Source organism: Phoca vitulina, unplaced genomic scaffold (genome assembly GCF_004348235.1).
Source record: "Phoca vitulina isolate PV1807 unplaced genomic scaffold, GSC_HSeal_1.0 scaffold40, whole genome shotgun sequence".
Lineage (NCBI taxonomy): Eukaryota > Metazoa > Chordata > Mammalia > Carnivora > Phocidae > Phoca > Phoca vitulina.
Genome location: NW_022589743.1, coordinates 15,585,171 through 15,603,255, shown reverse-complemented (window position 1 = coordinate 15,603,255; position 18,085 = coordinate 15,585,171). Strand labels below are relative to the sequence as shown.

General features: G+C 39.3%; 1 protein-coding gene across 11 annotated transcripts in view; it reads left to right on the top strand.

Annotated features, from left to right (window-relative positions):
* The first annotated feature begins 638 nt into the window (after positions 1–638).
* The window catches only part of SYNRG (synergin gamma), a 77,874-nt gene continuing 60,427 nt past the window's right edge, over positions 639–18,085 (top strand). For 8 of the 11 annotated variants that reach the window (XM_032428527.1, XM_032428525.1, XM_032428524.1 and 5 more), the window contains exons 1-3: positions 639–819; positions 6,983–7,023; positions 10,356–10,477. In XM_032428527.1, the coding sequence (XP_032284418.1) occupies positions 743–819; positions 6,983–7,023; positions 10,356–10,477 (240 nt within the window). In that variant the 5' untranslated portion in view covers positions 639–742. The remainder of the gene's footprint in view (positions 820–6,982; positions 7,024–10,355; positions 10,478–18,085) is intronic. The other 3 variants (XM_032428526.1, XM_032428520.1, XM_032428518.1) reach the window with 1 other exon arrangement.

Below are 18,085 nucleotides of genomic sequence, written 5' to 3'. Positions count from 1 at the left end.
ATATATATTTTATATAATATATCCAGATAAGTTCAGAGTAATGATGAACTGCTTTCCAAACACCGTTTTGCCCCTGCTTGCAAGTATAGGAAAAGCAGGGATTATTGGGTGGCATGGTGGCAGAACCAAACACATGGAACGGTGCGCGTTGAAGGTTTTACATACGGGCTAGGTTTATTTGCGCTAGGCTGCTTCACTAAATTTTAAATACCTTTATCTTCTGGGGTGGGTGCCAAAAGGAAGCTGCCGAATTCTCGGGAAAAAGTAGAGGTGATCACTGATCAGCGCCGTAAAGCTATCAAAGGAGCGTCCAGGATCCACCTACTCTTTAAGTGTAAAAAGAATAAAATACCCGTGCACCCATCATTCCAATTTAAAAAGCAGGATTCGATCTCCTCTTTTCACTAACCAACCTGACGGTTTTTCAAACGGAGGGACAACGCTCTGCCGCTGGGCCGCCAGCCGGACCTTCCGGAGGGCCTTGCCAGAGAATGAATCAGCTCCCCTGAGCCGTCCACGCAACCCCAGAACTAGAATCGCACTCGGAGGACCCCCAGCGGCGGTCGGGCCACGTGACGAGGGCGCGCCGCAATCCCCCTCCCCGGGGCGCGGAGGGTCACGTGGGCGCATGGCTCCGCCCCGTCGCCCAGTCCGCGGCGTGGAGGGGCTGGCGTTTGCCCCGGAAGTGGCTGTCTTCCCCTGACAGCTGCTTGTAAGGTGGCGGCGGCGGGCCCGGAGCAAGATGGCGCTGCGGCCGGGAGCGGGAGCTGGCGGCGGTGGGGCCGCGGGAGCCGGCGCTGGGGCTGCCGGGGGAGGCAGGTGGGTGTGAAGAGCCGGGCCGGGCCCCAGGGCTGGCCCCGCCGGGGCGAGGGCTGTGTGGCAGTTATGGCGGTTTTCGCCCGCTTCGACCCCTTTTCCTTTGGCACTGGGTTACGGGAGAAGGGGGTCCTTCGGGGACCTAGGCCGAGGGGGCGGGGGAAACCCGGCGCCCGACTCCTGTCTCCCAGGCTCAGGGGCGCTGGTGCTGTGGCCGAGCAGCGAGCGAGAGCGTCCCAGTGCGGGGAGGGGAGGAGGAAGAAGAGCAGGAGGTGAGGGTCCGCTCGGCTGGGCTGGCACCCGGCCGGGGCTGGGGAAAGCAGGAACCCCGACGTCTCGCTTCTAGCCCGGGCTGGCTCCGAGCGACCAGACTTCCCTTTCCCGGGGCTTTCCCGGCTTGACCGGGGTTAGGGTAGTGAAGGCTCTGAAAAAATCTGGTCACAAAACTGAACAGCTGATTCCAAGATTTGTGTGTGTGTACTGTTTGTCTTCCCCCGTTTAGAATGTCCTGTCCTTTTTATCACCTTAGGAACACACGAGAAACAGCAGGAAAAGGTAAAGACCTTTGAATTAATAAATAGAGCTCTTGTAGACGTAACTCTTAAGACTTGTCTCCTTATTAAAATCAAATCACTATTAAACAGCAGTTACACAGTTATTAGAACAAAGCTTCCAGACTTTTACTTAGTCCTTAAATAAATCTGTCCTCTGTCATGTAATAATTGCCTGTGGTTCTCATATCCAGAATGATAAAGGAGAAGAACGTCTGCAACTTGACAAGTTCATCATTTAAGGAAATCCTTTATTCGGGGAAGTTTTCGCCCCACTTCTGTAATGACCTAGTCTGAGTTTGTTTTGTTAACCAACACATAGTGCATACACATTTGAAGATAAAATTAGCTTTTTATCTTCAGCATCCTAAATTATTTTTGAAAAGCAAAGTGTTAGTATTTTGATAGGCAGTGTTTTAATTTTGGAGTCAGGAACACTAAGCAGTGTGAAGTCTTTAAAGTTATCACCTCCTGCAGGTGCTTATATATATGCTAGGAAAAAAGGGCAGTGGCTGTTGAATGAACCACCTGTGTGCAGCCCCATTTTCCATTTCCTCAACACATCTTTTACTTTAGATTTAAAACTTTTCTTTTGTTTTCCAATCTACGCTGTTTCATTAGAGTCTTTCGTGAATACTTGATATGTCAGTTTCTGGCTGCAGAAGACAAATATGTAATCTATTTTCTATATGTGATGACAGTTTCTAAAATGTTCTTGAGTGGCATTAATTTGACCAAGTATATGATTAATCATGGCACTCAGTTCTGAAAAAATATAAATTTGGTATTTTAGGCCTATGGGTTTTCTTTTGGTTGTTTGGTTTCTCTTCTTTGTGTGGGGGGAGGACCATGTGCAGAAAGTTGAGTGGATCATCCCCCTTAGTTTATAGTGTTTTAATGTCACCAGTCCATGAACACTCATTTTTAAAAATAAGTATGGCCTGAATTGTGATAGAAGTTCAATTGATTTTAAAATTTCTTTCATCTATAAAAGGTGGTTGGAGTAATATCGAATTCTAAAACTCTAGAGGAGAGGGACGCCTGGGTGGCTCAGTCGGTTAGTATGATCCCAGGGTCCTGGGATCCAGTCCCGCATCAGGCTCTCCTCTCTGCAGGAGCCTGCTTCTCCCTCTGCCTCCCAGTCCCCCTGCTTGTGTGCTTGCTCTGACAAATAAATAAAATCTTTAAAAAATAAAAATAAAACTCTAGAGGATATATGGGAGAGAAAAGTGGCTTAAATGTTCCTTACCTTGCAAAATGTATGGTAACTGTTACATATATTGGAAACTTTCTGAGGCTGAAAAGCTGTATGCTCAATAAAGAAAGAATATTACAGTTTTTAGAGAGCAGTGGTGAGGGCTGAAGTTATTTTATAAGGAAGTTAACATTATGATAGCCTAAGTATATTTTAAGGGAAAAGAAAAAGAGCCAGGCAATCTTTCTCAGCTTTTAGTAGAGAAAATCCAGGAACTATAAGGTACCATATTTCTTAGATACTTGTTTCTGTTCTAAGAGACTAAACAAAAATCAATGACATTTTCCAACTTCCTTAACATTAGCCTACTTTTGATTGGTATCCTGGTTGGGCTACTTTAGAATAAATGGTAGAGTTATATAAAGGACAGAATTTACCCAAGAGATGAGAAGTATAATTTAAAAAAAAAAAAAAAAAAAAACAAGTACAGTGGAGAGAAAAGAATTGAAAGATCTTGATTAGTCTGTATCCTTCTGGGATATTATCATTTGTGAGCTTGTCTATGTTTTTCCTTCTGTTTTACAAGCTCCTTAAGGACTTCCTCATCTTTTCATCTTCCACTGCTTCTAGTACATTGTAACATAGAAAACATTCTGTAAATATTTGTGGATTCAAACTACATTGAAAGTAAAGGAGGTATTTCAGCTGGGCCCCATTTGGAGGAAGAGGAAGGGGTCAAGGGATTGTCATAAGAAATATGAAGGCCTACTGAACACTAAGGGAACAGCAGGTAAGGCCAGATGGATTGTGGCACTAAATGGGAGATGAGTTTTGTGAGGTAAAACTGAAAAAGTTGTGCTAAAACTGGAGGTGGCCTTGGATATAAAGGAAGGAAATTCAACTTAAGGGGGAATTATTATGTAGTTTTAATCCCAGGAGTGGCCTCATCAAATGGTCCTTTAGGAAGATGCACCTCACCTGTTCTCTATGAGCTGTATTAGGAGTTTGAGAGTCTGGAGGTGGAGAGGCTTTAGGAGGTTTTGTTGGAGTCCATGCCTGCCAAGGGAAGGTTAGTAGCAAAGGTAACTGAAAGGGAAGGATGAATGGGACAGGCATGTGACAAGTAGACCTCTTGGTTCTGCTTTCATACTCAGGTATTGGTAATAAATAGTGGTTTTACCTTTGAAATTAAATTGTTGGTCATCTTGCTGCCCAGTTTTTGGGTTTTGGGGTTTTTTTGTTTTTTTTTTTTGCCAACCTTTTGCTGTCTCATCAGTGTCTTAGCTGCTTGTCTAACCAGTCTTAAAGCATGTTGATGTTAGTTGTCTAAACATTCCAGAGAATCATATGAATGGTACATAGGTCACTAAAGAGTTTGGGTTGCTAAATAATTACTGAAGTCATGTTTGTCAGTAATGTTCTTAATTTAGTTTTTATTGGTTTTCAAGATAACCTTTATACATCCTATACATTTATTCCTATCTGTTTGGTTATCTTAGTTGGGACCTTGGCAAACTTGCAGTTCTTGTGTTGTCATTTGACAGAGGGGGAAATAGGACAGGGTGGTGAAGGGGTTTGCATAGAACTTTACAGTTAATTTATGGCTGCACTGGAAAAAAAAATATAACTTGAGTTTCTGGTTTTTACTTAGCCACTAAGCCATATTGGTAATTGTAATCTTTAAGACTGATTTGGAGAAGTCTTGACAAGTTGATTACTTAAATGCATTGGTTCTAAGTTTATAAATCGTAGTATGTGTGAGTAGCTTTTTAAAAAAAGTGATACTACCAAATTTCAACTTGCAGTTTAAACATCTTATCCAGGTAACACACAGCTTAATTAATATATCTTGTGTGCAGTTCAGAAAAGCTGTTCACTATTCAAGCCTCTCTTTGGGTGTGGCCTGCTTGTCAGCAGTAGAATTTGCTAACAGTTCAAATCCTCTACAAAGCTATAAATCACATATAACCAGATGGATATCCAACTAGAACTTTGTAAACCACTTTACACAATTTTTTTTAATTAAAAATATTTTAGAGCTAAAAGACTCTAAAGTTTGGTTTTTAGCCTTTTTCCTGAGAAGGGGGTGTTACACAATAGAAAAATGCAAGGACACATAAATTTGGCATATAATTCCTGGATTTCACTAGATTCCTTAAAGATTATTCAAAACCCCCTTCAGATACTTTGACTCCCAAATTGAGTCTTTCCCACTCAGACTTTTTCTTCCTTGAATTGTCCCATTTTCTTTCCCTCCAGCCTTATAAAAAGAAGTTTCTCTTCCTTTTCAAAGCAGATCCTTTTTGCTACCTTCCTTTGTTAATCTCATTCCCTCAGAAACTTTGTTTTATCAGTTAGTAAGTATATCTTTTCTGTCCTAAACCTTTCTCCGTAAGGTCCAAGGGTTTCTCTTCCTCTTGACACTGTTTACTCAGAGATCAGCATTTTCGGAAGCAGTGAGCTTTTTTTGTTAATCCTCATTCTGATCACCTTTTCTAAAGCATTAGATACTGGTAATTACTTCTTTCTGAAATGTGGTCCTTCCTCAGTTATCACTCAATTATAACTAACTCCCTTGGTTTTCAGTGGCCATTCCTTACTCAGTTTTCACCATAAGAATTCTCCAAGTTGCCCTTTGGTGTCTTCTCCCTATATATGCACATTCCCTTAGCTATTTCATTCACAACCAGGGCATAATTTTATTTTTTTTACCTTTATTTAAAAGAGCCTCTCTAGGGGCGCCTGGGTGGCTCAGTCATTAAGCGTCTGCCTTCGGCTCAGGTCATGATCCCAGGGTCCTGGGATCGAGCCCTGCATCGGGCTCCCTGCTCAGCGGGGAGCCTGCTTCTCTCTCTCCCTCTGTTGTTCCTCCTCCTTGTGCTCTCTCTCTGTCAAATAAACAAATAAAATCTTAAAAAAAAAAATTTTATTTATTTGACACAGAGAGACAGTGAGAGAGGGAACACACACACACACACACACGCATGTATATATCTCCAAAAGAATTGACAGGGAGGACTCAAACAGATACTTGTACACCAATGTTCTTAGCAGCATTACTCACAATAGCCAAAAGATAGAAACAACCCAAGTGTCCATCAACAGATGAGTGGACAAACAAAATGTGGTATGTACATACAATGGAGTATTATTCAGCCATAACAGGGAAAGAAATGCTGATACCTGCTACAACATGGATGAACCTTGAAAACATTATGTCAAGTGAAATAAGCCACGTACAGAAAGGATAAGTATCTCGTATGATTCTACTTAATCTGAGGTAGCTAGAATAGGCAAATTCATAGAGACAAAAAGTAGTGACCACCAGGGCTTAGGGGAGGGAGTGATGGGGAGTTATTATTTAATGGGTATAGAGTCTTTATTACGGATGATGAAAAAGTTCTGGAAATGGATCATGGTGATAGTTGTACAACATCATGAGTGAACCTAACGCTACAAACTATACACTTAAAACTGGTTAAAATGGGGGCGCCTGGGTGGCTCAGTTGGTTAAGCTACTGCCTTCGGCTCAGGTCATGATCCCGGAGTCCTGGGATCGAGTCCCACATCGGGCTCCCGGCTCGGCGGGGAGCCTGCTTCTCCCTCTGACCCTATCCCCTCTCATGCTGTTTCTCTTTCTCTCTCTCTCTCTCAAATAAATAAATAAATAAAATCTAAAAAAAAAAAAAAAACAAAACTGGTTAAAATGGTAAAATTTTGTGATGTGTATTTTACCACAATTAATAATCTCTGCCTTCATATAGTATTCAGAGGAAAATCAAAGGTCCTCCACAGTCTGCTTCTCTAATCCTATATCTTATATTCAACCTTAAATCATTTCTCTAAACACACAGCTCTGGCCTCAGAGCTTTCCCTCAAACTATAGTGTGACTCTCTTTGAGGTTCGGCTTAAGAGATACCTTCACAAAATTGTGAGCTATATAACCCATCAAATTAATCTTTTTCTTTTCATCTCTGTTAGTATTTTGGACCTCTCCCAGCACTTAGCACGTTCTATCCGATATTAGAGTTAGTTGCTTGCATGCATGTCTTCAACAAGACCGTGAGCTGCTTCAATTCCTCCATGTAGTAGGTACTCAGTAAATGTTCGCTGAATTGAATCTAATCCAGCCTTCTCATATTATGGATGGAGAAATTGGAATCTAGAGAAGCCACACAGTGACAGGACCAAGACTAGTTTCAAGGTCTTCTGTTGTCTAGTTCAGAAATTTTCTCCCTATGCTAACATGCTGTCATGCATCCTATGGATGTTCAGTCTGTATTGATATTCAGTATTGTACTATAGAACAAATGGCAGGACCCTGTTTACACTTCTTTTGTTTATGTAAAAAATTACATGTTTTATTTGAAATCATTGTATATATTAAATAATCCTGATATGTTTTTCTTCTCTTCTCAGCTTCATGTTCCCTGTTGCAGGTGGAATGAGACCCCCTCAAGGTATGTGAAAGCTGAAGTTTTAAACTTTTCACTTTCATGTTTCTGAACTTGGGAATTAAGTGAATAAAAAAGTCTTGTTGCTGCCAAATAGAGTAAAATTTTCCTACAGTCTTGAACCTATATATATGCCAGCTATTCTTAAAATTTCTCAAAAATTGTGTAATTCTAGATTGTTAGCTCCAGAGGGCAGAAGCTATGTCTGCCTTATGCTCATCGGTATCTGCAGCACCCAGCATACTGTTAGAAAATTATAGGGTCTCTGTGGATGTTTGTTGAACCCTTTAATTACTTTATACTACCATGTTTTCTCTATATGATTTGGTCTTATGTATGTAAGAGAGCATATATTCTGATGCAATATAGATTATTTCTTAAGTCTCAGTTTTATTCTTTTCAATTTCTTTACTGGGTGTATCCCTTCTGTTTCAGACAAGGGCCTACCAATACCAGTTCTAGCTGTGTCTTTAGGGCAACTGTAGTGAAGGGATACAGTCTTGACTCAACGCCGCTGTGCCACTGGGACACAGCACTGAAGAAAGAATGTGTCTGCCTTTCTCTTCTTTCTGCTCACACCCTGACACATACCAGTCTGCTTCTGAAAACTGTCCCTTCTCACAAAGCCAGTGTTGATTGCTTATGGTGGAATTGCTAGAGAAACTGAGACTCCCAGGTCACCACTAGAGATGAAAGATAAAGAGTGGCTCAGTAGCAGGTGGTCAGTGGCTCATACTGACTTTGTCTCCATTTGCAATCAGTGATGGAGGTTGAGTTTCAGGTAAATTTTTCCAAGGGTCAGTTGTATTATTTTCATTGTGCTGACATTTATGCATTATTTAAGCTATCTGTAATTAGATGTGTCCCAGATTTAGACCGAATGGTTTGAGATCTTTTGTTCTTTAGGAAGGTGTTACAGAGTTATTCATTACTGTGGCTCAAGATTTTGCATTTTTATAAAACTTCCAAGTAAAAATCTGCATTTGGAGCAAGAAGAGAGCCCAAAAGTTTGCCTGATATTTTTTCTTCTGGAATTTGGAATTGTTTTTGAGATTTTTTTTTTTTACAAAGAATGTTAGTGTGGACTTTTTGATCATTACAAGGCTTTAAATTATGCATGGATTATTTCTGAAAGCATATACAAGAAGCTGACAGCAAGAGTAACCACAAGATCATGAGTAGGTAAACAGGAGACAAGAGAGAGATGAGAGTTTTCACTGTGCATACTTTCATGCCTTTAAATGTTGTACCAGATACCTGAGTTACCCATTCAAGAATTAAATAAAACTAATCCAAATGAACAAAACTTTAGGTCCAAAGGGGCAAGAGGGAAAACATGGACGTTCCATGAGGGTAAGGTCCTGGTTTTGTAGACTACCGTATCCCTAGAATGGTGCCTGACAAGGAGTAGGCCCTCAAATGTTTGAATAAATGATTGAATGAATAAATGAATGCCACTAATAATGTTACTTGTAAATATGGATGTTCATGCTTCTGAAATTAAACTGTGTATAAATAACCTTTAAGGTACACAGAACTCACAAGGTAAATGTGGTATACTTTACCAGACTTTTAATTTTTTTAAATCAAAATTTGATTAAAAGCTCCTTATACTAGAACCAACACAGATGTAATAAAGTGCAGAATTAGGTTGAAATTTGTGTTCAGGCCATGTAGGGATTTTGTTTTGTTCACAGTTGTATACCAACTCTCTAGAACTGTGCCTAAAATATAGTAGGCACTTAGTATTTATTAAATTCCCAAAGGTATATATCTTTAGTCTCCACTCTTGGGAATACTTCATTGGAAAAGTTTGGGAGTTATTTTACTCTAAATCATATTTTCATGATAGTTCTCCTGCCATTGCATTATATACTTTCCATGCTGATGGCTATTTAGTGGTAAATGTTATATTAACTATTCATGTAAGGAAAGAGAAAAGGAATACCATTTCTTCAAGCATATTAGGTATTAAACAGTTTTACAGATAAGAAACTGAGGCACAGGGGTGCCTGGGTGGCTCAGTCGTTAAGTGTCTGCCTTTGGCTCAGGTCATGATCCCAGGGTCCTGGGATCAAGCCCCGCATCGGGCTCCAGCCCCACATTGGGCTCCCTGTTTCGCCGGAAGCCTGCTTCTCCCTCTCCCACTACCCCTGCTTGTGTTCCCTCTCTTCGCTGTGTCTCTCTGTGTCAAATAAATAAATAAAATCTTAAAAAAAAAAAAGAAACTGAGGCACAGAAGTTAAGCAAGTCCCGAAGGTACTAAGTGACATTTCTCATTGGCATCCACAGTTCATGCTATTAGTATATATGTTATTGTATAGTTACATGCTGCTGCATAAAAAAATACCCCAAAACTTAAAAAATACACATTTTATTATTTCACATTGTATCCACAGATCAGGTATCTGGGAATGGCTTCACTGGGTGGTTTTGGCTCAGGACCAAAGAGATTGCAGTAAAGATGTCAACCAGGGCTGTAGGCATCTTAAGGTTAGTTAGGGCTGGGTGATCTGTTTCCAAGATGGCTTACTCATACAGATGATAAATTTGTGCTGCCTTTTGGCAAGAGGTTTCAGTTCCATGCCACATGGATTCTTCATAGGACCTTGAGTATTCTTACCGTGTGGCGGTAGCTTTCCCCAGAGCAAGTGATGGAAGAGAGCAAGGAGGAAGCTGCAGTGCCTTTTAAGAAACCAGCCTTGGAAGTTATACACAGTCATTTCCACCATATCCTATTGGTTATACTGGTCAGCCCTATTCAGTGTGGGAGGAGTGACAAGGGAATGAGTACCAAGAGGCAGAGATTGCTGGGGTCCATCTTGAAGGCCAATATCACAATTAGGCCATCCTGTCCATTTTTTAAGTATGCACAAAAATTCTGTAGAAAAGTTATTATCTTCACTTTACAAATGAAGTTTTGTAACTTGCCCAAGATTGCATAGCTAAGTAACGGATGGAATTGGAATTCATACTCAGGTCTATCTGTCTCCACGGCCTGTGCTTTTTCCACTAAACTGTGCTGCCTCCCAGGTAACAAGTCCTTCATGTACTTATGGTTTTAAGAAAATAAACTTTAAACTACATTGACTTTAGGGGCACCTGGGTGGCTCAGTTGGTTAAGCATCTGATTCTTGATTATGGCTCGGGTCGTGATCTTGGGGTCGTCAGATCAAGCTCCGCGTTGGGCTCTGTGCTGGGTGTGGAGCCTGCTTGGGATTCTCTCTCCCTCTGCCCCTCCCAAGCTCGCGTGCACACACACACACACACTCTCAAAAAAAAATTTTTTTTTAATAAAAAATAAATACAGTGTCTTTAATGACACCTTTGTTTTTCAGCAGGACTGATGCCGATGCAGCAGCAAGGATTTCCTATGGTCTCTGTCATGCAGCCGAATATGCAAGGCATGCTAGGAATGAATTATAGTTCTCAAATGTCCCAAGGACCTATTGCCATGCAGGTACTTGCCTCTTTAACCAATTGTTTACAAAGTTATTGTTTGTTGTTATGTGTTACATACTAAGAGCTACATACCAGGAGCTTAATATTATATTTGGAAATGTCTGCCTCTTAGGTGGCTTCCTTCAAATATGTTCATAAGAATGGGGGAAGATAAATCATGTAAGGAAAATCTGGTGGTGACTACTTTGATTACTGGCTTAGAAGAATTTTAGAATGACATCTTGGAAAGTTCAGGGACCTGATGCCATGAAGAAGCATTGTTAGAAGTAACATTGTTCTCGTGAAAGGGGCAGTGTCATTGTTTGGAAGACTTAGAGCCTTCTTTATATTGAATTGTGTAATCCCCATAACTTTTTAAAGAGGTAGTGTCTCCATTTTTCTGAGAAGGAATCTGCAGCTTTGTGAGGATGCTTACAGAGCATAGGAAGCCAGGATTTGAACCTAAGTCTTGAATAAGTCTGTTTTATCCAAATTAATACATTGAATTCTGTCTCAATTGAATAGTTTAAAGCAGTGGAATGACACAATCAGGTTTGTATTTCAAAAAGATCATCCTGACTGCTGACTAGAGAAGGATTGGAGGGAGAGGAGGGAAAAGTAGATAGAAGGAGAATCATTAAAAGGCTGATGTAGTTAGAGCAGGTGATATATTGACTGATTAAAGCAAATAATGTTACATTTTAATTTTAGAATTGGTGAATGAAATTGATAGTATCAGGATTTAGTAAGCACTGCCTAAGATGGGCTTCTTCCATTTTGGATCTCTCTGTCTTTGTAAATTATCTTCTTTAGCTATGATATCCATTTAAACCAAGTAGCCAAATAAACTGAATCCAGGAGTCAGGTCTTTGAATGGCTGAATCCAAAGTGTTACAGTAATTTTTTTTTTTTAAATAAACATATTGGGGGCGTCTCGGTGCAGTCCGGTTAAGCATCCAACTCTTGGTTTCTGCTCAGGTCGTGATCTGAGTTGTGGAATCCAGCCCCACGTTGGGCTCCATGCTCAACACGGAATGAGCTTGAGACTCTCTCTCTCTCTCCCCCCTCCTCTGCCACTCCCCCCGCACTGTCTCTTTAAAATGAATAAATAAATCTTTAAAATAAATGTATTCATTCACAAATAAGCCAGAACCAAGAGTTTCCATACTGTTAATAAATATTATAATGGCATATATTTTGTTTTTGCTAATTATTTAAAATTTTCTATGTGTGTTTTATCATGTATACAAATATATTAGTACAGTAGCACATGTATATAATTTATAAATAAGTAATATTCAGCATTTACAATCGGAATTTAAGTTGAAACTATTGTCATGTTGAAGTCATTTAAGCAAATAAAGCTTCTGTGTTGTATGTAAAGATTTGGGAGAACTTCCAGAATCATTGTTTATTCATTGCCAGTAAAAGAAGAAATGGCACTAAATTGAGCTTTCGTAGGTTTTAAATCCATGTTACTCAGCTTTTGCTAGATTATGTTACATAAATAGCAATCCCAAAATCTCTGACTTAGAAAAACAAAAGTTTATTTTTTCATTTGTGATACTTGTCCTTTGTGGGTTGGCTGTGACTCCGATCCATGTTCTCTTTATCCTGGGACCCTTACCTAGGACATCCCAGACTCTTGACATAAGGAAAAGAGATGGCCAAACGCTGTTACAACTTCTAAAGCTTCCTCTCAGAGGTGGCATTTATCAGTTACTTCTACTCACCAAAGTAATGTGGTCAAAACAAACAGCAGTAGGGGAAGAATATACCAGGAAGAATGCACATCACATAGGAATGTATAATCTTTGAGTAAAGACAGCAAATAGCTGGAAACAATCTACCATAGAATGCAATATTGTTGTTGTTGTTTATTGAAGTATAGTTAACATACAGTGTTATATTAGCTTCAGGTGTACAATATAATGATTAACCAATTCTATATATTACTCAGTGCTTATCAAGATAAGTATACTCTTGATCCCCTTTTTTTCACCCCTCCTTCCATTCACCTCCATCTGGCACACACTAGTTCTCTTAAGAGTTTGTTTCTTGGTTTCTCTCTCTCTTTTTTTTTTTTTTTGGTTGTTCCCTTGTTTTGTTTCTTAAATTCCACATATGGGTGAAATCATATAGTGTTTGTCTTTCTCTGAGTGACTTGTTTCACTGTGTCATGGCAAATGGCAAGATCTTATTCTTTTTTATAGCTGAGTCATATTGCATTATATATATGTGTATATATGGCACATCTTCTTTAGCCATTCATCTTTGGATAGACACTTGGTTTGTTTCCATATCTTGGCTATTATAAATAATGCAGCAATAAACATAGGGGTACATAGTGTTTTCATTTTCTTTTTTTTTGTTGTTGTTAAAGATTTTATTTATTTATTTGAGAGAGAGAGCACGAGTTGTGGGCAGAGGGAGAGGGAGAAGCAGACTCCCCACTGAGCAGGGAGCCTGATGTGCGGCTCAATCTCAGGACCTCAAGATGATGACCTGAGCTGAAGGCAGACGCTTAACTGACTGAGCCACCCAGGTGCCCCGTGTTTTCATTTTCTTTGGGTAAATACCTAGTAGTGGAATTACTGGATCATATGGTAATTCTATTTTTAATTTTTTGAGGACCCTCCATACTGTTTTCCACAGTGACGGTAGCAGTTTGAATTCCACCAAAGATGCATGAGGGTTCCTTTTTCTCCACATCCTTGCCAACATTTGTTATTTCTTGTATTTTTGACTTTAGCCATTCTGACTGGTGTGAGGTGTTATCATTGTAATTTTGATTTGCATTTCCATGATGATGAGTGATGTTGAGCATCTTTTCATGTGTCTTTTGGCCATCTGATGTCTTCCTTGGAAAAATGTCTATTGAGGTCCCATTTTTAATCACCTTGTTTGTGTTTTTGGTGTTGAATTATATATATTGAATAGATAGATAAATATTGAATTATTTTGGATATTAACCCCTTATCGAATACATTATTTACAAATACCTTCTCCCATTCAGTAGGTTGCTTTTTTGTTTTGTTGATGATTTCCTTTGCTGTGCACAAGCATTTTATTTTGGTGTAGTCCCAATAGTTTAATTTTGCTTTTGTTTCCCTTGTCTGAGGAGACATATCTAGAAAAATATTGCTATGGCCAATGTCAAAGAAATTACTGCCTGTGTTTTCTTCTAGAAGTTTTATAATTTCAGGTCTCACATTTAGGTCTTTAATCCATTTTGAGTTTATTTTTGTGTATGGTGTAAGGAAGTGGCCCAATTTCATTATTTTGCATGTAGTTGTCCAGTTTTCCTAGCACCATTAGTTGAAGAGGCTGTCGTCTTCCCCATTGTATGTTCTTGCCTCTCTTTTATTGTAGATTAATTGACCCTATAAGCGTGGATTTATTTCTAGGTTCTCTATCCTGTTCCATTGATCTGTGTGTCCTTATTTTTGTGCCAATACCATATTGTTGGGGGTTTTTTGTGTTTTTTTTTTTTTTTTTTTTAGAATTTATTTATTTATTTATTTATTTGAGAGAGATTGAGAGAAAGAGAGCATGAGCAGGGGGAAGGGCAGAGGGAGAGGAAAAAGCAGACTCCGCACTGAGCAGGGAGCCTGATGCCAGGCTCGATCCCAGGAGCCTGAGATCATGACCTCAACAGAAGGCAGACACTTAACCAACTGAACCACCCAGGCACCCCAGTACCATATTGTTTTGATTACTACAGCTTTGTAGTATATCTTGAAATCTGGGATGGTGATAACCTCTGGCTTTCTCAAGATTGCTTTGGCTATTCAAGCTCTTTTGTGTTCCATACAAATTTTAGTATTATTTGTTCTAGTTCTGTAAAAAATGTTGTTGGTATTTTGATAGGGATTGCATTGAATCTGTAGGTTGCTTTGGGTAATATGAATATTTTAACAATATTAATTCTTCCAGTCCATGAGCATGGACTGTCTTTCCATTTGTGTCATCTTCAGTCTTTCTCATCAATATCTTAGAGTTTTCAGAGTAGAGGTCTTTTGACTCCTTGGTTCAGTTTATTTCTAGGTATTTTATGACTTTTGGTGTAATTGTAAATGGGATTGTTTTCTTAATTTCTCTTTCTGCTACTTCCATTGTTAGTGTATAGAAATGCAACAGATTTCTGTATATTAATTTTATATCCTGAAACTTTACTAAATTCATTTATCAATTCTGATAGTCTTTTGGTAGGCTTTAGGGTTTCCTACTTATAGTATCATGTCATCTGCAAATACTGACAATTTTACTTCCTTATCATTTAGGATGCATTTTATTTCTTTCTCTTGTCTGATGGTTATGGCTGAGACTTCCAGTACTGTGTTGAATTAAAGTGGTGAGAATGGATATCCTTGTCTTGTTCCTAGTGTTAGAGGAAAAGCTCTCAGTTTTTCACTATTGAGTATAATGTTAGCTGTTTGTTTTTTATATACAGCTTTTACTATATTGAGGTATGTTCCCTCTAAACCCATTTTGTTGAGTTTTTAATCATGAATAGATATTGTATTTTGTCAAATCCTTTGTCCACATCTACTGAAATTATCACAGTTTTTATCCTTTCTCTTGTTAATGTGATATATCAATGCTGATTGCAAATATTGAGCCACCCACCCTTGCATCCCTGAAATAAATCCCATTTGATATGGTGAATGATTTTTTTTTAATGTATTGTTGGATTTGGCTTGCTAATATTTTTTTTTTTTTTTTTTTTTAAAGATTTTATTTATTTATTTGAGACAGAATGAGAGAGAGAGAGAGAGCACATGAGAGGGGGGAGGGTCAGAGGGAGAAGCAGGCTCCCCGCCGAGCAGGGAGCCCGATGCGGGACTCGATCCAGGGACTCCAGGATCATGACCTGAGCCGAAGGCAGTCGCTTAACCAACTGAGCCACCCAGGCGCCCTGGCTTGCTAATATTTTGTTGAGGATTTTTACATCTATGTTTCTCAGAGATATTGGCCTATAGTTTTCTTTTTTTGTAGTGTCTGTCTGATTTTGGTATCAGGGTAATAATGCTGGCCTCGTAGAGTGAATTTGGAAGCTTTCATTCCTGTTCTATTTTTTGGACTAGTTTGAGAAGACTAGGCATTAACTTTTCTTTAAATGTTTGGTAGAATTCGCCTATGAAAGCATCTGGTCCTGGACTTTTGTTTTTTGGGAATTTTTTGATTATTGATTCAGTTTCATTGCTAGTAACCAGTGTGTTCAAATTTTCTATTTCTTCCTCATTCAGTTTTGGAATGTTACATATTCCTAGGAATTTATCCATTTCTTCTGGGTTGTCCAATTTGTTGGTATATAATTTTTCATTATATCCTCTTATAATCCTTTGTATTTCTGTGGTATTTGTTATTTCTCCTTCTTCATTTCTGATTTTATTTATTTGAATCCTTTTTTTCTTGATGAGTCTGGCTAAAGGTTTATCAATTTTTTTTTCTTTACAAAGAACCAACTCCTGGTGTCATTGATCTGTTCTTTTTTTTTTTTTTTGTAGTCTCTATTTCATTTACTTGGGCTGCAATCTTTATTATTTCCTTCCTTCTACTGGCTTTGGGCTTTGCTTTTTTTTTTTTTCCTAGTTCCTTCAGATGTAGGATTAGATTCTTTATTTGAGATTTTTCTGAGGTAGGACTGTATTGCTATAATCTTCCCTCATAGGACAGCTCTTGTTGCATCTCAAAGATTTTGGACCATTGTGTTTTCATTTTCATTTGTCTCCATATATTTTGAGATTTCCTCTTTGATTTCTTGGTTGACCCATTCATTGTTTAGTAGCATGTTATTTGTGTTATTTCCAGATATTTTCTTGTGGTTGATTTCTAGTTTCATACTGTTGTGGTTGGAAAAAATGCGTTTTATATATATATATTTTTTTCCTTTCATCATTTTCTTACTCCTGATTATGACCTTTTCTTGCCAAAGAATTCCCTTTAACATTTCTTGTAAGGCTGGTTTAGTGATAAACTCCTTTAGCTTTTTTTTTTTTTTTTTTTTTTTAAGGTTTTATTTATTTATTTGACAGAGACACAGCGAGAGAGGGAACACAGCAGGGGGAGTGGGAGAGGGAGAAGCAGGCTCTCCGCGGAGCAGGGAGCCTGATGCGGAGCAGGGAGCCTGATGCGGGGCTCGATCCCAGGACCCTGGGATCACGACCTGAGCCGAAGGCAGATGCTTAATGACTGAGCCACCCAGGCGCCCCACTCCTTTAGCTTTTGTATGTTTGGGAAACTCTTTATCTCTCGTATTATTAATGATAACCTTACACGGTAGAGGATTCTTTTTTTTTTTTTTAAAGATTTTATTTATTTGACAGAGAGAGAGATAGCTAGAGAGGGAACACAAGTAGGGGGAATGGGAGAGGGAGAAGCAGGCTCCTTGCTGAGCAAGGAACCCGATGCGGGGCTCGATCCAAGGACCCTGGGATCATGACCTGAGCCGAAGGCAGACGCTTAACGACTGAGCCACCCAGGCGCCCCGGTAGAGGATTCTTGTTTGCAGGATTTTTTCTTTCAGCACTTTGAATATATCATGCCACTGCTTGCTGGCCTGCAGAGTGTCTCCTAAAAAATCAGCTAATAGCTTTATGGGGTTTCCCTTGTATATAACTGTTTTCTTTTGCTGCTTTTAAAATTCTCCCTTTATTACCTCTTTTTAATTATTGTGTGTCTTGATGTGGACCTCCTTGGGTTCATCTTGTTGGGGACTCTCTGATTCCTGATCTGGATGTCTCTTTCCTTCCCCAGATGAGGGAGGTTTTCAGCTATTACTTCTTTAAATAAGTTTTCTGCCCCCTTCTCTCTGTCTTCTTCTGGGATCTCTATAAAGTGAATGTTGTTATGCTTGATGATATTGCAGAGTTTCCTTAACCTGTTCTCATTTATTATTACTCTTTTTGTTGTTGCTGTTAAGCTTGGTTGCATTTCATTAAGCTGTCTTCGAGATTGCTGATCCATTCTTCTGCTTCCTCTAATCTGTTGTTGATTCCCCCTAGTGTATTTTTAAATTTTAGTTATTGAATTCTTTAGCCCTGATTGGTTCTTTTTAATATTTTCTCTCTCTCTGTTGATGGTCTCACTGAGATCCTCCACTGTTTTCTCATGCCCAGTGAGAATCTTTGTGACCATTACTTTGAATTCCTTATCAGGCATATTGCCTATCTCCGTTTCATTTAGCTCCCCTCCTACCCTTTTTATTGTGGCCTTCTCTCTATAATTAGCTGTGGAAGGTCTATTCTGCCAGTCTTCGGGTTGTTTTCAGAGTTAGTCACATAGATGTAGTTCCTGTCTCAGTGTGTCCATGGGAGGAGGTGAGCTCAGGATCCTAGTTCATCCAGGATCTAGATTTCAAAAGAACTCTGCCATCTTCCCCAAACTACCCCCATTCTGTTTTTGTTTTTGCTTTTGTTTTCTTAAGTAGGCTGTACACCCAACAGGGGCTTGAACTCATGACCTGAGATCAAGAGTTGCATGCTCTACCAATTGAGCCAGCCAGGTGCCCCCTGTTTCTTTTTTTTTGGTAGTAGCTGTTTTAATGGGTGTGAGGTAGTATCTCATTGTAGTTTTGATTTGCATTTCTCTAATGAATGATGTTGAGTATCTTCTCATGTGGTTA